The 20,748-nt window shown below is 45.8% G+C and overlaps 1 protein-coding gene across 3 annotated transcripts in view; it reads left to right on the plus strand.

Annotated features, from left to right (window-relative positions):
• Nucleotides 1-20,748, plus strand: part of TGM2 (transglutaminase 2) — a 150,379-nt gene that overhangs the window by 64,941 nt on the left and 64,690 nt on the right. Inside the window, exons 1-3 of one of the 3 annotated variants that reach the window (XM_068263904.1) lie at nucleotides 1,188-1,283; nucleotides 5,954-6,196; nucleotides 10,426-10,544. In XM_068263904.1, the coding sequence (XP_068120005.1) occupies nucleotides 1,271-1,283; nucleotides 5,954-6,196; nucleotides 10,426-10,544 (375 nt within the window). In that variant the 5' untranslated portion in view covers nucleotides 1,188-1,270. Of the gene's footprint in view, nucleotides 1-1,187; nucleotides 1,284-2,994; nucleotides 3,079-5,953; nucleotides 6,197-10,425; nucleotides 10,545-20,748 lie in introns of those variants that run through there. The other 2 variants (XM_068263903.1, XM_068263902.1) reach the window with 2 other exon arrangements.

Consider the following 20,748-nt stretch of genomic DNA (forward strand, 5'->3'; position numbering starts at 1 on the left):
ACTTAACAGACTCTGCAGAGTCCCTGGGGAGCAACAGTTAAGATCTGGGAGGGACACATTGGGGGCCCCTACAGGCTCTGGGGCCCTGGTGCAATTGCCTATTTTTTCCTATGGTAGCTCCGGCCCTGATCAGAGTGATCAAATCTGCCAGGAATCTATTGCACAACATATAAAATTAATCATAATTTTGATTGATTTGTACAAAAAATCAATCAAAATCATCAATCAGACCAGATGTTCCTGTCACAGGAAGAATATGGGAGCCAAATGTCCAACATTGCCTCTACCTTAGACCTGTTCACAACATCTTCTACAGACCATTTAATGGGCTTGTCCGTCACACATCATAGGCTTGTCCCTCCCTTGGGAGCTTCCATCACATTGACCCGAACCGGCCCTGTCCATCTGCTAATTACACTCTCGCCACTGTCTGCTGTACTGTACCTCATGGAAATACCCTTTTGTTGTATGGTTTTGTGATTTGACAAGATCTGCCATCAACTTCATCACTTGAAATGTTGACCGCTTGAACATCATGGCACATAATGGGGTTGATTCACTAAACCGTGCTATTTTATAGCACCCATGTTGCGAAATAGCGCGCTGCATTAATTATTACGCGCGCACAGCATAACGCGGATAGCACAGCGGGCGTCATGTAGATTGAGTTTGGTGAGTTTAATGCTCGTTGTGCCACATTATTGCGCGAAAACCTTTGTTTGCGTGCGTAACACTTTACGCACGTTACAACGCGCGCTAAACGCATAGCACGGCCGTCCTATGCGTTACCACGGTTTAGTGAATCAACCCTAATGTATCCCATACCATATTGTTGGATGTGACTTGGAAATGGTGGAGGAAGTTCCAACACATGGGACATTTTTTGATAACTGGTGAGAAGATGCGCTTTATCATGTTGGCACAATCATGCTTTAAGTTGCAGTTGTGAAATTCTTTTTTTAATATGAAAATATTGCAAATCAATACGTTTTTACTAGAATGCGTGTTTACAATTTATTTATATCTATGCCCCAAAGGTCTTAATTAATACAAGTTTAGTTTAATCAGTACATAGGGATATAATGGATGCTGTCAGATGTTGTTATCTGTATCAGAAATCATTGCCCCACTTCTCATTGCAACAGTTCCATAACTTCTGTACACAAAGAAGTCAATGTTCTCCTATGAGTTATGGTCTCCGGGGGTCTCCAGGACTACCTTGTCCCTCACAAGCACCGATCATGATTTCTACTGCTGCTGTTTCACTCATATGGTCTTTTATAGTGAGTACAAATGTTTTATGAATGTTTACACATCGTGAGGAAGGGTGTCTGTCTGTAGGGCTAGATAGCTAGCAAGCAAAGCCATTTCCTGAATAACCAGAGATCTAGAAAGTATAAGAAGGGAACACTCAAGGGTATGATATTCAGTCAGGCACAAACCCGCCCTCTTATGTAGGGCCAATTTCCTTCTAACAAACGCCTTTGATACTTGTGCCAGTGACTGCAGTACCATAATCTGTATCAGAGCCACAATGCTGATCACAGCTATGAAGTACTGGTAGTCTTATTTAAAGCGGACCTGAACTCAGAACTTCCTCTGTGCTCTAAAAGATAAGCAACAGCCTAATAACCTTTACAAAAAACATTTCTTTGTTACTGCTGATAACAATCCTAAAATAAATCTGCACTGTTTCTACTTTCTGATTCATGGAAGCAGACCTATTGTTAATATCCTGTGCTTTCAAATGAGCTTATCTGCCATCTCTGCCATGGCAGTCATGTGACACAAGGCAGAGAACAAATTACAACTTGTGATTAGAGACAAATGAGGGGAAAATAAACAGGCTAAACTCTCTAAATACATACAGGGTGGAATTCTCTATGTTTTCCTTCTGTCCTGTGCAAGAGTTCAGGTCAACTTTAAGAATTTATGGCAAATTTCATGAAACTGTAGCTTTACTTAATGGCTGTACTTTAATATCCTGCTTAGGTAGACAGGCAGGGAACACACTTGACTGTTTCGTGTGCGTTTTCTGCACAGAAAAACTGAGAACTTATGTTAATCAATGAGCTAGTCCACACTTAAGATGTTGTTCGCGCGCAGAAAAAAAACTGACATTCTGCATTATGACTCTGCACATTTTGTCAGTTTTCCCTATCCATTACATCAGCTGCTGTGAAAAACGCGCGCGTTTTCCTGCATAGAAACACACTTGGTGTGCAGAAAAAGTATGCAGAAAAACGGATGCGGAAAACTGAAAGACAAGTGTGTTCCCTGCCTCGGTATTGATTATTTTTTGCACAAGCTTTGCATCTAGTGTCTAGGCCAGGACACAAACTAAGGTTTTTCAATTTCCTTTGAAGAATTAATATTGTTTCTTGAATGCTGTGTGTAACCATCTAAGTCACAAAGAAATCATATCAGGGAAGCACACTGCATTTAAAACCCACTTCCAGGTACAGTATTTCTTTTCATGACAGGATGGCAGATAGTGATGGGTCGTTCGCGAACGACAAGAGCCGGTTCTCAGTTTTGAAAGAGCCGATGCCTCAGCCGCCCCACACAGCTCTGATTTGCTGTGTAATAAAGGGCGCTGAGGCATGCTGGGAGATGTAGTCCTCCTCTTGCAGCTTGTAGGAGTGTATGGGGCGGAGCAGAGCAGTAGCAGGAGGGATTGCCCCAGTCAGAGAAGCAGTCTGGAGTTGTCATGGAGATGGGGGCGGGGCTTTTACTCCGATTCTGAGTGGTGTCTATTGATATTTAATGAAGAGCAGATTCAGAGCCATAAGAGCCGGCTCTTTAATGGGAGCCGATTCAGAAGAGCCGATTCTCCGAGAAGAGCCGGAATTCCCATCACTAATGGCAGCAATGAGACATCTGTGGTGGGAGGATCATCTAGGCAGTTAATGGAGGTGGAGGCCCTCCTTAATTTTACAAAGATACAATACTTATTAAAATGCAATACTAATTGCCTACAAGTAGTATTGAATATTTTTAAAATTAAGGGGAGGCCTCCACATTCTCATGAGAAATCCTGTTTGGGGAAATTACCAGAGATGACTAGAGAGAGAATGGGTGAGAATACCATTAGAGGACCACGTGATGCATAGATAGTATATAAACAGAGGGAGGGAATAAAGTATTTGCTTGTTTGACCAGGAAATGACCAACTGTAATGATAGGTTTGATGTGAGAGACAGAAAAACAACAAAATAACTCTCAAAAACGTAGTGTCCAAAAGTCAGAGCTTCAGGAGCTTATTTCACCTAGCCACTCACACCGCTTCTCCAATGAACTTTGCCTGACCATCCCCCCCGCCCCGCATCACCCAGTCCCATGAACGCCTCCATGACTTCTCAAGAGCTGCTTCAACACTATGGAACTCCCTACCTCCCCCCACCAGGGTTGCCCCATCCTTCAACATCTTCGAGAAGGCGCTCAAAACGTACCTTTTAATTCTGGCATACCCCCCTCCCCCCTTCACTGGTGCTCTAAATCGACAGCTGAACTATGGTCCCCTACCTTTCATGTCACTACCTCTCTCTCTATTTTGTAAGCCTTTGGCAGGGTCCTCTTCCTTGTGTCCCCTACCTGATCACGCACCTCTATTAATGTACACCCATCCTATGGATCTGAGATGAACTCAACTTGCCCAATCTTCATGCACCCATCCAGTGACTAAGCTTTACCTTGTACTGTGCTGCATGATCTGGTTTGCTTGTAATCCTGCATTGTCTTTTTTCTGTATGTCACGCCTAAATATTGTCTGTAACCTTAACTAATGTCCATCGCTGCGTTATATGTTGGGTGGGAGTTAAACTATTGTGATCTAGTTGGAATGAATTAAAGTTAGAGTTAAAATCTATATGTCTGTCGCTAGCATAAGTGTTCAGAGGTGGACAGACAAGAAAACACAACCAACATTTGTAGATTTCTCACTAATCCTCTGCCCCAGGCACTTGGCCTCATGAATACATGGATAACAAGACCTTTTTCATACACATAACAACCAACATCTGCTTATAGTCACTCTACAGATTAACACTGAATCCCAAGGAGATTTCTCCTGTTTTCTTTGTACTGTTCTGCCCACTAGGCCCATTATTTTCCTTATAGCATTCCTTTATAGGTATGTATGCCTACATTAAATGGACATTGCTTTCAAGAGACAATCGGAATATGATTTACTTAATGATGTCATGCTTAGGGAAAGGCATATGATTCGCCTGGTTTGCATAGTATATTCCATCTCTATTTCCCACCCACCCCCACATCTTTCTGCACACCCTGCCTTCAGTATAATTAGTGGATCTACACATCCCTACTTATCCTCCTACTCAGGGGCGTTGCTAGTATCCTAAGAGATAGGGGGAATTTTAGGCACTCCAGCCAGAGAATGGGTGTGGCAACGCACCAGAATGTGGGTGTGGTCATGGGTGGAGCCAAATTTACGTAAACTTAACAGCAGTCTAAGTAGACCTGCCCAGCAAAATGTTGGATGAAGTCCGCTCTCCATTAATACAAAAAAAAAAAAAGCAGCAAATCACATAAATAGGCAGAGTCACCTGGCTTTTGTGCTGGCTACTCTGGCAGCAGGCGGGTACCTGGCCTTTGCAGCACCCAGCATACTCCCGATTGATGCACCACAGCTCCCTGTAAGCCCACCATTGAGGCACAACAAATAAAAAGTACGCTGTAATCCTTTTATATTTATAGTATATTTGGTAAAGCCATACTATCACAGAAAAAAAAACCATATATAAATAGATAAATATTTGTTCTACTTACATAACATATGTATTGTGTCACATGTATACTGTCCACATTTTGATTTCAGTGAATTTTATATAGTAAACAAAGAGAACACTGTTCCAAGCATTTTCCATCTTTACTGCCTCTGACTGAAACCAAAGCTCATGTCCTTTCCTCCCTTACTCTTTGTTTCTCCTAGAAACTGCACTGTCATATTTAGCTTGCTTTGTAAACACGTGTGAGCACATCATATAACGTATTACAGCAGCTTCTGCAGAGGGGTGAGGTGTATTTCCCTTCACAGCCTCCTGTCATACTGAACCACCCTCAGCCACTGAGGAGGAGCAGGAATGGGGAGGGAAGAGAACAAGCTTCCCTCTTCCCGGAAAAGTACCAGAAAAGAGCCAGACTGACTGAGGAAAGGTTAATTACAGCAGACACTTTTATGATTATATCGCAATGCAGACTGCATGTAGACTACATAATAAACATGAAGCAATGGGTAAATGTGATATGATTTTGTGGCCAACAATCCCGCTTTAAAACTGTTAGCATTGTACATTTATAATTCTCAGGCTTAAGGTAGTGGTCCAGGCAAAAATAGACATGTTTTCTCCTCTGCAACTATTCAGATGATAGCTAAAATATATATCATGTTATCACCTCTTCAGATGCGGCCAGGAGCTGCCCACTGAAGCAAGGAGCTTTTCACTGAAGAACAAAGTGCTGTGTTTAACTTTTTAAATGCTGTTCTGCTATTAATTTTTTTGTGGTAGTAGATTATTAGGATTAAATAATCCTTTAGAACACAGAAGAAATGCTGAGTTTCAGACCACTTTAAAGTTTAGTATTAACTGCAGTAATTATATTTTGCCAGGAAATCAATTTGCCAGTCACACAACCACTCAGCTCTGACTTGTGGGACCAAGGACCGACCTTCAGATTGCCATGCCTATCCATGGTCCTCATTGTCCCCCTCCTTTTTCTGGATAGAGAGTTCAGAGGCTCAGTGTATCACATGACCATGAAGTTACAGCCACATACAAATGAAATGGCTGCAATTCTTACTAAATTCTGACTAAACACATAGATAAATATAGATAAATCTGGAAGTGGGATTTACCAGAGCTGTATTCTTTTGTGTAGAGTTGGTGTTTAGTTTTCAATTTTCATCATTAATAGGGTTTTCTGTTGACAGGTCCCTGTCCATCTGAGGAATCCAGCACTGAAGCTCACTTTAAGGTGACAGAGGCATTGGAGAGTGACGTGTGGAGTGCTGCAGTCCTCAGCAGTGAAGGCGATTGGCTTATTCTTTCTATATGCTCCCCACCTGATGCCCGAATTGGATTCTACACCCTTACCCTGGAGACCTCCAACGGAACCGAAGAGAACAGCTGTGTTGTGGGGGACTTCTATCTTCTCTTTAACCCCTGGTGCCCAGGTAGGTGAGAGAAGATGAGAGAGCTACTCCTCAGCACCCCCCTCCCCCCCTCCCCATCTGTTTGGAGTGGCCGCCTTATCTGCAGACATCACACTGCTCCTTTACTAGATAAACAGGTTGAAGAATAACTAAACTTACAATGTGCAGCGTCATATAAATGCACAGCCAGAGCTACAGGTTTACAGTGTGTCTATAGCCTATTAATGTTACAAAGCCATACTATACTAATACAGCTTGCAGACAGTAGCTGTTTCAGGCTAAATTTGCCTTCATTGGCAAGGCATGAATTAATATGGCTCTGTGGGTAGGATTTGGCAAACGGGAGTTTTACAGTTCAGTTATTCTACTGTCAGGCCATGCTCAGCTAAAAAGTAAGTTTCAATTCCTATAAGGGAGATGTTGATCAGTGCTTTCAGCCCTTATCACCAGACTACAGTCCACAAACACATCTTCAGTGGAGGGAGCAGGGTCGGATTTACCATAAGGCACTGTAGGCACGTGTCTACAGGCGCCTGATAATGGAAAGGTAGCTCACTCTCCTCCCCAAGAGCCTCCCTCCTCCCCAAGAGCCTCCCTCCCTCCTCCCCTATGCAGAGTCCTGATAAGTGTAAATGAGAGGTTACTCACCCAGCTCTCAGGATTCCACTGATGAGATCTCGATTCAGTCAGGGGCACCTCCAGCTACTTAAAGGGACTCCGAGCTCAAGTTAAAAAGGAAAATGGTACTCACCCGGGGCTTTCTGCAGCCCAGTGCTGGTCGGGAGGTTCCACGACGGCGTCCTGGCTCCTCTCCTAGGCCCCGCTCCGAAATGGCTGACTGGGGGCAGCCCGGCGACACTGGGCCGAGTGTCGGGCTCCTTCTTCCGCGTATGACGCGTTTTAATCGCGCATGCGCAGTACTTTCACGCCGGCCGCCGTGATGACGCAAGGCGGCCGGCGTGGTGACGTCAGCCGCGTCATACGCGGAAGAAGGAGCCCAGTGTCGCCGGGCTGCCCCCGGTCAGCCATTCCGGAGCGGGGCCTAGGAGAGGAGGCAGGACGCCGTCGTGGGACCTCCCGACCAGCACTGGGCTGCAGAAAGCCCCGGGTGAGTACTATTTTCCTTTTTAACTTGAGCTCGGAGTCCCTTTAATACTGGGGTTCCTCCAGCTACTTAATATTTAGGGGCAGCTCTAGCTACTTAAAGAGGAACTGTAACGACAAAACGGCCCCTGGGGGGTACTCACCTCGGGTGGGGGAAGCCTCAGGATCCTAATGAGGCTTCCCACGCCGTCCTGCGTCCCTCGGGGGTCTCGCTGTAGCCCTCCGTACAGCCGTGATGCAATATTTACCTTCCTGGCTCCTGCGCAGGCGCTCTGATGCCTCTCGGCGCCGAAGTAGGCGGAAATACCCGATCGCCGTCGGGTCTGCTCTACTGCGCAGGCGCAAGTTTCCGGCGCCTGCGCAGTAGAGCGGACCCGACGGAGATCGGGTATTTCCGTCTATTTCCGTGCCGAAAGTCGCCACAGCGCCCCCGCTGGAGCCAGCAAAGGTAAATATTGAACTGACAGTCGGCACAGTCGCCGGCTGTTCGGAGGGCTGCGGCGAGACCCCCGTGGGACAGAGGACAGCGTGGGAAGCCTCATTAGGATCCGGAGGCTTCCCCCACCCGAGGTGAGTACCCCCCAGGGGAGGTTTTTGTTGTTACAGAGTCTCTTTAATGAGAACCCGAGGTGGGTTTGAAATATCTTATTAGGACACCAAGGCACATTCTGCATACAATGCCCAGTCTCTGTGTCCTTACAGAGTTCCTCCCAGTCCCCCCCCACCCCCCCGTGTTCTGCTGTCCCCCATAAAAAAACCATCAGGCTAGCTACACGCAGATTGTCGCTAGCCGGCTCTTTACTGAAGGCTGTCTGTCACCGCCGCTCCCCCGCCTCCTGTATAGTGCGGCTCCCCCGTCTACGTCCCTTTCCTCCCCGCCTCCGTAAGCCGATTGGAGGTAGCTTACGGAGGTGGGGCGGGAAGGGACGCAGGCGGGGGAGCCGTGCTATAGAGGATGCAGGGGAGCGGCGGTGACAGACAGCCTTAAGTAAACAGCTGGCTGCGACAATCTGGATGTCGCCTACTTGGCGAGTTTTTTTTTATGGGGATCAGCAGAGCACGGGGGGAGAGTGGGGGGACACTGTAAGGACACAGAACCTGGGCATTGTATGCAGAATTTGCCTTGGTGTCCTAATAGGATATTTCAAACCCACCTCGGGTTCTCTTTAACCTTCCTGGCGGTAAGCCCGATCTGAGCTCGGGCTATGCCGCCGGAAGGCACCGCTCAGGCCCCGCTGGGCCGATTTGCATAATTTTTTTTTTTGCTGCACGCAGCTAGCACTTTGCTAGCTGCGTGCAGTGCCCGATCGCCGCCGCTACCCGCCGATTCGTCGCGCCGCAGCCGCCCCCCCCCCAGACCCCGTGCGCTGCCTGGCCAATCAGTGCCAGGCAGCTCTATGGGGTGGATCGGAATCCCCTTTGACGTCACGACGTCGGTGACGTCATCCCGCCCCGTCGCCATGGCGACGGGGGAAGCCCTCCAGGAGATCCCGTTCTGTGAACGGGATCTCCTGATCGCCGATCGCCGGAGGCTTTGTCTCGCTACATGAAAAAACAAAAAAATATTTTTTAAAAAAAAGATTTGCTGCCCCCTGGCGATTTTTTAGCAAACCGCCAGGAGGGTTAATATTGAGGGTTTTTCTGGCTACGTAATACTAAGGAGCGCTTGTAGCTACCTATGATGGGCAAGGGAAGTAAGGGAGAAGTGACAGCAGGGACAGCCAGCACAATTGGGGTGCAGTTTGGTGGGGGTTTGTAGGTTTATGAAGGACAATGTCTAGGGTGCCAGGACATGTGTGCCTATAGGCTCCTGTGAGGTAAATCCAGGCCTGAGAGGGAGGAAACCCTCCATCTCTACTGCTGCATGAATCACTAGATGGGTAGGAGTGGGGCCTATCAGGCTTCCTATAGGAGGGAAATGCTCGATGTAAAATGCTTAGATATATTCCCTGGTTAAAGGGAGGTTCCTAAATGGTGTGAGCTTTTTGAGATGGCAGAGAGTGGCGGCCCTAATAATAAAATGTCACTTTCACTGGGCCAAGAAGCAACATCCATAATGCATCACTCCAGGGCAGTATATAGCTTATTCTACATTAAAGGACATCTGAATTGAGAGGGATTTGGGGGCTCCCCTATATGTATTTCCTTTTACACAATGCACATTGCTTATCTGTGATCTGCCTCAAATACTTTTAACCATAGCCCTTGAACAAGCACGCAGACTAAAGATTGACTTGATTTGCTGCATGCTTGTTACAGGTGTGTGATTCAGACACTACTGATGCATGAAAGACGCGACTGGCAATTGGTATGGTTTAAAAGGAAATAAATATGGAAGCCTTCATATCCCTCTCACTTCAGGTGTCCTTTAAAGTGACACTGAGGTGAGAGTGATATGGGGGCTGCCATATTTATTTCCTTTTAAATAATACCAGTTTCCTGGCAGGCCTGTTGATTTGTTTGGCTGCAGTAGTGTCTGAATGAATTACACCAGACATAAGCATGCAGCTTATATTGTGAGTTCTGGCAATAATGTCAGAAACATCTGATCTGCATATGATTGTTCAGGGTCTCTGGATGAAAGTGTTAGAGGCAGAGAATGAACGGAATAGCCAGGCAACTGGTATTGCTTAAAAGGTTATAAATATGGCATCCTCCATATACCTCTCAGTTCAGGTTCACTTTAATCCTTATTGTAACCCAAAACCCCATGCAAAGCTGTCCCTGCATAAAGATCCCACAGACAGTGTCAAGGTCCTCAGTACTGATGACCGCTGACCCACAAGAGTCATCCAGTGTATTTCATGTTGTGTTGAGGTGACCGACAAGCACTGTGTTGCTATGTACATGCTAGTTTTGTACACAGCTGTAAGTGATCATGTGGACCAACAATCTGGTAAGTGTATAAGTGTTTCCCTGAGTTGTTGGTGCTCCCTTCAGTCATTTGGAAAATTGGATAAAACTCAGCTGACTTTTTTGTAGTCCCCCATTAGAACAGATTGGACTGCTTAGTAGATACCCAAAGAGCATGTCTGTACAGGGATCACTACTAAACCTTCATTAAAAAAAACAACATTTTGATAACAGCTGTCTAGCTCTATGAGGCTTTATAGTGCTCTATTCAGTGTGATTGTTTCCATCTCTAGAGGACAGTGTATACATGGAAAAAGAGGAGGAACGGACAGAATACGTTGGAACTCAGTATGGAATTGTCTTTCAAGGCACCAAAAACTCAATGGACCCCGTCCCTTGGAATTTCGGACAGGTACAGCCTCTTTTCTTTCTATGCTTTCTCCCATTTCATAATTTGTTGTTTTTCAAAACAGATGTTAATGGATTCTCATAGGAAGAATAGTTTGCTTGTGATTGCTCCATGCTTGCATCTCATCCATCCTAGTTTCGGTAGAACTCTAATGCTTTACGAACACAGAATGCATAACTGTAAGTTTACAGTGTGTCCTGTGTTGTGACCCTTCGTGTATCAGTCAACATATTCACACTACCCACCGGTCCGGTGCCTGCAGCCAGGGGCGCTGCTAAGGTTTCTGTGGCCCCAAGCAGCAGATAATATGTGGCCTTTTCCTCCTCCCCCTGCAGTCAGAGGCCCTTTCTCCTGTAATTATGAGTAGCAAAAAATGCCTCCCCTAACCCCCCCCCCCAAAAAAAAAGGTAACCAACCCCCAGTATAGGTAGTCAAAACCAGTGTAGGTAGCCTAAGCTGTCTCTACCTCCCCCTCCCATAGGACATTGGTGTCAGTCGGGATATGTACTGTAGCTTCCAGATGCCTCCCCATCCCCAACACAGGCTTGCAGATAAGCTATAATTGGAAGTGCGGTGAGCAGCACATCGTGGGGCACATTTCAAATGTAGGAAATGAGTCATGGCCTTACTTCTGCATCTGCATTGGTCAATGAGCTGCTCTCCCCTCTGTTCATGTTGCCACTGATCTAAGGTCTGTATGTGAGTGAAGGGGAGGTAACAGCAGCCATACAAGTCAGAAATTAGGTGGTTCCAGCAGCATGGGAGCCCCCTGCTGTGGGTGAGGCCCCAAGCAGCTGCTTGGTTCACCTAGGCCTAGCAGCACCCTGCCTGCAGCCATTCAGTGCTGTCACAGTTGCTTAACTCCACCAATGCACAGGACAAGCCCCATTATATATACATAGCTCCCAACTGTCCCTCTTTTGGAGGGACAGTCCCTCTTTGGGATCCTTGTCCCTCTTTCCTCCTCATTTGTCCCTCTTTCAGGGCTTTGTCCCTCTTTCTTTGTAAATATGAAGCCTGGTGCTTCTGCTGGGACTCTGATCTATATACTAGTGCTTGTCCCATGCAGTTGAGCCAAGCGATGGTGACAGCACCTGAGATGACAGAAGACAGGTGAGTAGAACAGGAAAGTACGTGGCAACCAGCCTAATGAAAATGTCTGTTCTCATAGGCTTGCATTTATTACTTCAGCATCTGCTTTATCGGCCATCCGGGAAAAATCATGCAGGTTCTAAATTTTAATTGTGCTAACAGCAATCGATCAAGTGAATCTGTTGCAGACTGAAAAATGCGCACTGATCCAATAAATAACAGGATCCGTGAACATGTCCATTTTTCAGATGCAGATCATGTCCTTTAACCTCCCTGGCGGTAAGCCCGAGCTGTGCTCGGGCTATGCCGCCGGGAGGCACCGCTCAGGCCCCGCTGGGCCGATTTGCATAATTTTTTTTTTGTTACACGCAGCTAGCACTTTGCTAGCTGCCTGTAACCTCCGATCGCCGCCGCTACCCGCCGATCCGCCGCTATACCCGTCGCCGCAGCCGCCCCCCCCCCAGACCCCGTGCGCTGCCTGGCCAATCAGTGCCAGGCAGCGCTGTGGGGTGGATTGGATTCCCCTTTGACGTCACGACGTCGATGACGTCGGTGACGTCATCCCGCTCCGTCGCCATGGCGACGGGGGGAGCCCTCCAAGAGATCCCATTCTTTGAACGGGATCTCTTGATATCCGTTCGCCGAAGGCGATCGGAGGGGCTGGGGGGATGCCGCTTAGCAGCGGCTATCATGTAGCGAGACATTGTCTCGCTACATGAAAAAAATAAATAAATAAATAAAAAAAAGGTATTTGCTGCCCCCTGGCGGATTTTAACAAACCGCCAGGGAGGTTAAGGCACATACACACGCTGGACTTTTTCAAACTACGGTCGTTCTGGCGACAGTTGCACGTGAGTACAAGCTGTTGTCAGACTGATAAGGCTGGTTTTGACTGATCCGCAGAGCTGATCCGTACAGCTTGTACTCACGTGCAACTGTTGTCAGTTGCACATGAGTACAACACGCGGGCGGGTCTGACGACCTGTAGTTTGAAAAAAGCCTGTGTGTGTACACGCCTTTAGTCTTTAGCACCAGCCTAGGAACAAAAAAATTACCTGCCAAGCTTTTATATTGCCTTTTGATGTATTCCGGCTCGGATTTACATCACAGGAGCTTATAGGCACAGCTGTCCTGGCACCCTACACTTCTCCCTCCATGAACCTACAAACCCCCACCAAACCACACCGCAAGTGTGCTGGCTGGCTCAGCTGCCACTTCTCCCTTACTTCCTTTGCCTTCCCATCATAGCTACAGGTGTCCTTTAGCATTAGGTAGCCAGAGGTACCATCTGTATTAAGTAGCTAGTGGTGGCCCCGGTTGAAGGGAGATCTCGTCAGTGGAATGCTGAGAGCTGGGTTAGTAACCTCTCATTTACGCTCTGCTCGGAACTTTTCATAGGGAAGGAGGGAGGGAGGCCACCTTTCCACCATCAGGAGCCTGTAGGCACGTGCCTATAGTGCCTTATGGTAAATATGACCCTGGATGTATTTATACATGTTAATTAGATCTCCTCTAAGTCATCTTTTCTTCAGACTAAATATGCCCAGTTTATCTAACTTTTCCTGGTAAGTGAGACCTTGCATCTCTGATCAGTTTTTTTTCATCTCTCCATCTGCTCCAAAACTGCTGTGTCCCTCCTGTAATGTGGTGCCCAGAACTGAATTCCATAGTCCAGTATTATGCCAGATCCTGAGTTTTTATTTCCCTTTTAATTCATCCAAAAATGTATGTGCTTTAGCTGCAGCTGCTTGGCATCTAATACAATTATTTACTTTGTTGTCACCCAGTACTCTTAAGTCATCCCAAGTTTGATGTCCCCATTTGTATCCCATTTATTTTGTATGGTACTAGACTGTTGGTATGACCAAGATGCATGACTTTGCATTTCATCTGACATTTACATGTCCATATAGCCATCCTATCCAGATCATTTTGCAATACTGTATGTTACTCTTCCTGTACTACAACATGTAATTTTAAATTGCATTTTATGATAAATGCATAAAAAACAAAGGTAAACTGAGGCTTTAAAGTGGACCTGAACTCAGAAATCCTCTCTGCTCTAAAAGATACACAAAAACAATAACCTTTAAACAAAAACAAAAAAAACGTATTTGTTACAGTTGATAAAAATCCTAAAATAAATCTGTAAAGTTTTTACTTCCTGATTTATGGAAGCAGACATATTGTTAACATGATCCAGTGCTTTCAAATGGGCTTATCTGCCATAGGCAGTCATGTGACACAGGGGGGAGGTCAGATTACAACTTCTGATTAGACACAAATGAGGGGGGATCAGACAGGCTAAACTCTCTAAATACATACAGGGTGCATTTCTCTGTTTTCCTTCTGTCCTGTGCAAGAATTCAGGTCCACTTTAAGGATTTGCGTATGTCCTTGGATGGATTCCCAGCCCTTCACTTTAAAATGTAAGATTTGTAATATTTTCAGTTTATCAAACCAATGTCCTTTTATGGATTGTTTGTGTCCCCCATAGCGAACGTCTTTGTAGTATGAGGGCTGAAACAGTCTATGCTGTGTGCTCAGTATGATTCACGTCCTCCTCTGTCCCTTCCAGTGACTTATCACTAGTGCTTCAGCTCTACCTCCTCCAGAGGTTCCTTATCTTCCCTTCACAGACTGCCAAATCCAGCCGGTGCCCTTCCCTCTGTGTTCAGTGATCTCAGGACACATCCCGCCAGTATCGACAACATCAGGGGTATTCGCAGAAATGTTATTTCCATAAAAGGATTTGGATATACAAAGTGGTCATGCTGGCTTTAGTTATTGAGATAACAATTCCTCATCCATAAAGTTTTATTTGAAGCCCTGGATCAGCCTTGTGCTTGTTTAATGCATAGGATGGTTAATTTGCATTCATTAGCAAAGCGAAAAGTTTTGTGTAATGTACGCCTGTACTTTTCCAATAAACGTATTAAAAGAACATGGCAGGCTGCATCCAATCACTCATTAATGTCCGTAGAGTGGGCGTTCCTTCCCCAGCGCAGAGCAGATCACCTGACCCAGGCCATACCCTTCCACTGCTGAGAGAGATTAACTGTTTGTGGTCAGCACTGCAACTACAGTTCTGCCCTTCCTCCCTGCTTGGTGTGTAATAAAGCACTTATTTCTGGCCACGACCTCCCCAGTGGTTTATAATTTCCGTGTAGACCTCTGATTATCCTGCCCTGCCTGCAGGAAGAAACCATTTCTTACTGCTCTTTTCTTAAGATCCCTTTCACACTTACATCGTGTGACAGTAAATCACTGCATCCCGTCGCGAAAGCAGTGATAGACACATTGATCGTGTTGCGGTGGGTCCCGTTGTGACGACACAAGAGTTGCAGTGCGTTGTGCTCCTTCAAGCCTGTACATCGCACCGATGACGCCCATTTACAGTGTGAAACCGGCCTGAATTTTTGTAGAAACAATCAAGCTTTCTTGAAAACACAAAAATGTAGTGATATAGATTGTAGTCTGTGAGGAAGGTGATTTGCATGACCTCAGCAGGGTTCAGAGACAGTCTGTGTGGAAGTGTTTTCTTTCCTCTCCCCCCTCCCACCTGACTGCTCTGTCTTTCTGGTTTCAGTGAACTGACAGGACTTATCAGTGACACAGCAGATAAGAGGTAGAGAAAAGTGCTGATAAACAAAGATAACTCGCTGAGGCTATTGAAGTTCAGTCTAGCACAGGGAAAACAATGCTGTCCTGTAGCTGTGACTGAAAAGACATTTATTATTTTATTTTATTTAGGAAAGCGATCTAAATCAGGTTTTGAAATCAAAATTTGTATTTTTTTTCTTTGTGCGAATGTGGGTTAGAAAAATAATAAAAGTGTTTATTTCACAACCGGTTTCATGAGAGAACTATACCTCACTCCTTCACCAGCGCACAGTCCAGCAGCAGCCTGAGCTGTTTGTAGTGCTGCTGGGTCACAGAGTGGGGCTCTCCCCTGCACTAAGACACAGCCTAACATCCACACATACAGCACAGCAAAGCTGTTGCTCAATGGCGTAGCAATAGGGGGTGCAGAGGTAGCGACCATATCAGGGCCCTTGGGCCAGAGGAGCCCCAAGCGGCCCTCCCTCCAGCAAAGCATTAGCTCTTTATTGGTCCTGTGCGGGTAATATCCCTTCTATAGATGCTTTGAATAGCAGTACCGTAATCATTAACAAGCTGTTCCCCATCCCCTTATTGCACCTCTGACACTGTGGAAATCCTTGGCAGGTTTTGGTGCGCCGTATCAATTGTTATGTATAGAGTGCTTGGGGGGCCCCATGTAAAACTTGCACCGGGGCCCATAGCTTCATAGCTAAGCCACTGCTCGTGCTGTTACGACTGTAAAACCACAAAGGGGTGGCTGCACGCTAGGCTAGCTTACTGGCCACCCAGCAGTTGATTCTGCAGCCGCAATCACTGAGGCTACATTCACAGCGGGGCATTGCGTTGTAATGCGATGTTAAAGCCGCAATGCAGCATTACAACGCAACGCACAAAAAAGGAGGTAACGCACATTAATGCCGTGTTAGCGCCACATACGGTAGGTACCATAAAGCATACAGGCAATAAAAAGCATGCTTTCCTGGTAATGTGTGCGTTTAAAAGTAACACACAGCAGCAGTGCATTACCATAACGCAACATTTTACCATGCGTCGCACTGTGAACGTCCCATAAGATTATCTTTGCAGTGCGGTAAGCTGGGTTATAAGACTTTATAACGCAGCTCCGCAACGTCCCACTGTGAATAAGCCCTCAAGATTGGTTCCCCTGTGGAGAGCTGGAATAGTGCCATTGTTGAGGAGCCTGGGCCCCTGGCTGCAAATTGTGGGATGCAGCACTTACTGCTCCCAAGCAGAGGCCTACCTAAAGGCTGCCATACACTGGTCGATTGCCACCAGATCGACCAGCAGATAGATCCCTCGATGAATCTGATCTGATCAAAGAGGGATCTATTAGCTGCCTACACTGCAAACAGATTTTGAATCGATTTCACTATGAAACCGATTCACAATCTGTGGAGCTGCCAAGCAACCTCAGATTGACGGGCCACAGCATTGGACAGAATATAATAAGTTTTAATAGATTTCATGCTGAAATCTATTAAAAAATCTATGTGCAGTGTGTGGAAGAATTTAATCAGATAGATCCCCCTCTGATCAGATTATGTTCTGAGAGGCATCGATCTTTTGGCCACATCGACCGGTCTATGGCTAGCCTTAGGCTGCACGTTTGCAACCATGGCAATGAATGGTACTCTGTGGGAAACAGACTGTCCATAAACTCCCAGAGCCACCTTTCTCATTTTCAACACCTGGACTATTTCCCTGACTGGTAGCAGACTTTAACATTCCTATTTTCTAGTTTCTGTGAAAAATGGTAAAGGTCCATACACACGCTATATTTAAGTCAGTTAGAGCCCGTTTCCACTTGTGCGGTAGGAATCACCGCGGTAAAAATTTGCATGCGGTTGTATGCAAATTTTCATGTGAATTCGCATAAGATTTCGCATGGATGGCGATGTATGCGAATTTAACCATGGCAGTGCCTGTGTGCTTTTCCATTGATTCCATGCGAAATCGCATGAAAATCCGCATGCCAATGCCGCATGCAAAATTCCCTATTAAATACATTGTATGTGATTCGCATAGCGGTATGCGGTATGCAAATTCTGATGGCTCTGCCGTGCAGATTTTTTCTGCACAGAAAAACGCAAAGGAATCCTGACAAGTGGAAACAGTCCCATCCACTTGTATTGGCTATGCGAATTCGCATGCGGCAAACGCATGCGAATTCGCAATAGTGGAAATGGGCCCTTAGCTTAGGGAGCGGATAACGACTGCCTCTGACAACAATCTGGCATGTGTACAGCAGCCCCCGACTCCCGACGGCTGCCCGGCAAGCAATCTGCCAGGTGGTTCAATTCAGCTGAGTGGTGGGCAATAGCTCTATTCTCATCGCTCATCCCATGTGACGTCACAACTGCGCCGCTCGTCTCTCCCTCCCACCACCATTGTTTTCTGTTAATACTTTGGAATGTAGTGGTTTAATTTCCCCTGGTGTTGCTCAATCCTCTTCTTCATTCTTCTGGGCCCCCTTCTGCCCAGATGCCTCTGTTCCTCCGTGACGATGTTCTGCCCCCTCCAAGATGGTCACTACATCCCACTCTTCTGGGAACTGGCACAATGGGACAATAGGGGGGGGGGGGGTTACTTTGGTTGACAAAATGGCTACTCACCTATATGAGCTAGGTGTTCAGAAACTGTGTGACAGATGGCCCTGAAGACGTCCAAAACTGGCAGTGACACTTAGGGATAAGGTGGGTCTTGAATTAAAAAGGGGAGGACCTGGGGTAGACTCTTTGGGGAGGTAACTTATCTCCTTTTGCCTAATTGTTGTCATTAAAAAAACTTCTTGGATTTGTTTTAAGTTAACCTAGCAGGTGGTTCAGGGTCTTCTCTCTGATTAAAACTATAACAGTATAGGAGTGACAGGTAAAGCCAGAGATAGAATGGATGTTTTAGTAAGTGTCCCATATAGATGCTATAGTGATTTTTTTAAAAAATATCACATGCTGTTATGCCTGTTCTGCTTAGCGACAGCCCCTCTGTGTCTTTCAAAATCATAGGAAGTCACAGTATCAATGACTGATGAGAATTAACACCTGTTATAACTAATTCACTCTTCGTGATGATCTGTGCTGTAGAAGGGACATGACCTTGGCTTAATGTGCTGAGCTATTTTGGTCAATGAGGAAGGCAGAGCAAAGGCATGAAGCATTGCTATTACTAAAGCTTTTGACATTGCTGACTGTTTACTGTGTGCAGTTGAGAGCCAAGGAGGTGGACACCAAGATCTCCTTCCAAAACATGCTAGTTTCCTGCTTGGAATGGTAATCTTTTATATGGACATTAGAGCCAGGAAACTTGGAATAAGTCAGCAGATCAAGGAAGCCTGAACCTGACCTGAAGACTTGTTCCAGGTGAATTCTAGACAGAGGATCAGCATTACTGCCAGAAATATAACACTTCCAGAAGGATGATGGATTGCAGTTTCTAGAGACAGGTGAATCTTAACATCCATAGGCCAATAATCCTCAAAACGGGCCCATGGAAGCACTGGATGGCCACAGTTATAAGCTGGGTGGTCTACTGACAAGGCCTGAGATGTGCCTTTAGTCAGATTACATTTTTATTTCCATGAAAAAGTATTGAGACAACCTCTGCAGAATCTCTATTGTATAGTTAACCTTCCAGAATATGTTTGGGTTCATGGAGCAAACCATTTTCAAGAGAGAAAGAACATCTACGCTCCATGCAGATATCATCCTAACTGAAACTCCAGAGCTGCAAGGACAGAATGCTAACACTAATGTTATGATGAAAATTCCTATAAGAGTCACACAATGTGTCCATCGTGTGCCATTACTATATGCCTTTCAAGTTAAAGTTATACCATTCGGTTGTATACCATGACCAAGGGGACCCACCGTGGCCTCACAACTTTTGTTGGTTGATCAAATGGACATCTAGCTTGTGACTTAATTAATAAACAACCTTTCATTCATTGAGTGCCTGAACCTTCAGGATTTTTGCTACTGTTATGTTGGGCTCTGAAACACCCTATACGTTTCCATGGTCTGTTCAGTATGTAGAATAGTTCTCCAGGATCTACGCCCTATCTGGATTTGTTGGTATTATGAGGAAACATTACTATTATTCCATCTCATCCTTGTAATCCTGCCAGATCAGATATCAGATCAGATCAAAATATGAGCTAGATATTTTATTATTATTTAGAATTTATATAGCGCCACCATCTTCCGCAGCACTGTACAAAGTATGGAGTCTTGCCACTTAACTGTCCATCAGAGTGCCTCAGATCCCGTTCACTGTGGTCAGTTGCGTTGCAGAATAATTTTGCATGGCAACTCACTGCCCATACAATTCTATAGGGGCTGTTTACATCTCTGTATTGCAACAGATCACATTATTCAACTCGCTGCATACAGGTTTTGTATCAAAGTCAGTCTCCATTATAGTTCACAAAAATTTTAACGTGTGTGTTATGCAACTGACCACTATGAATCCAATCTTACAATCTAATCCCTACCATAGTAATAAGTCAAGTGTAGTCTAGGGCCAATATTAGGGACATTTGAATCAAAATAGTACAAGGCTAGTTTCTGCTACTGCTGCATTGCTTTGTGTTGCTGTGAGACATAGTAGATCTCTTGCTTTCCTTCAACCACTACCCCAATTTAATACAACGCTCCTCACCTAAACGCAGAGCCCCCCTGTGAACAAGAGACAAGTTGCGCCAAGTTACCCCGTGGAACTTCAGCATGCAAGGTATAGGTGTTGAGGCTGGGAAGACGAGAGTACTACCAGAACACACTAGGCAGTAATACAGGCAGTAGCAATCCACAGAATAATCTACTTTAGGTAAAGGTCGGTCCAGACGGCAATTCAAGGAATGCAGGTTCAGGCAAGGGTTGGTTAAGGCAAAGGTACAAAGCAGTATAGACAAGTCACACCCAGCAACTAGTAGCAGTTAACGCTATCAGGGGCAGTTTGCAATGACAGACTCCACGCTAAAATAGTACACAGCCACCAAACAGGTGACTCACCCCATCCATTCACTAATCAGGCCTCCTGAGTCACCTGACACTTCCTGTCAGCGCCAGCGTCTAAGTGCATACTGCAAGGGCACGGCCGCACACGCCCAACTCTCACTACCCCCAGCGCACATGCACGTGCACATCACCCTAGGAGCAACATATCCAACCCGGCCAGTAAGTGAGGACTGGCTTGCTCCGTCTCAGACCTAGAAGTGGGGTGGTCAGGTGACAGTTGCGTTATAACATACACATAAGCAACCATAAAACCATGGTGGTATTCAGCGTAAAGCAGGCAACTCAATTGACCAATGTGCAACTTCATTGACAAACATTGTGAGGAAGTGCAAGTCTAGCAATGCACCAGATGTACTGCGCTGTAACCATGGAATCAGTTGCATCCCATCACAGCTGATGAGGTGTGATCTGTTCATAGATTTCGAGTTGCACCACGTTTCAATGTGCTAAACAGTGTCCATTACCAACATATTATTGTGAAA

Source organism: Hyperolius riggenbachi, chromosome 12, assembly GCF_040937935.1.
Source record: "Hyperolius riggenbachi isolate aHypRig1 chromosome 12, aHypRig1.pri, whole genome shotgun sequence".
Lineage (NCBI taxonomy): Eukaryota > Metazoa > Chordata > Amphibia > Anura > Hyperoliidae > Hyperolius > Hyperolius riggenbachi.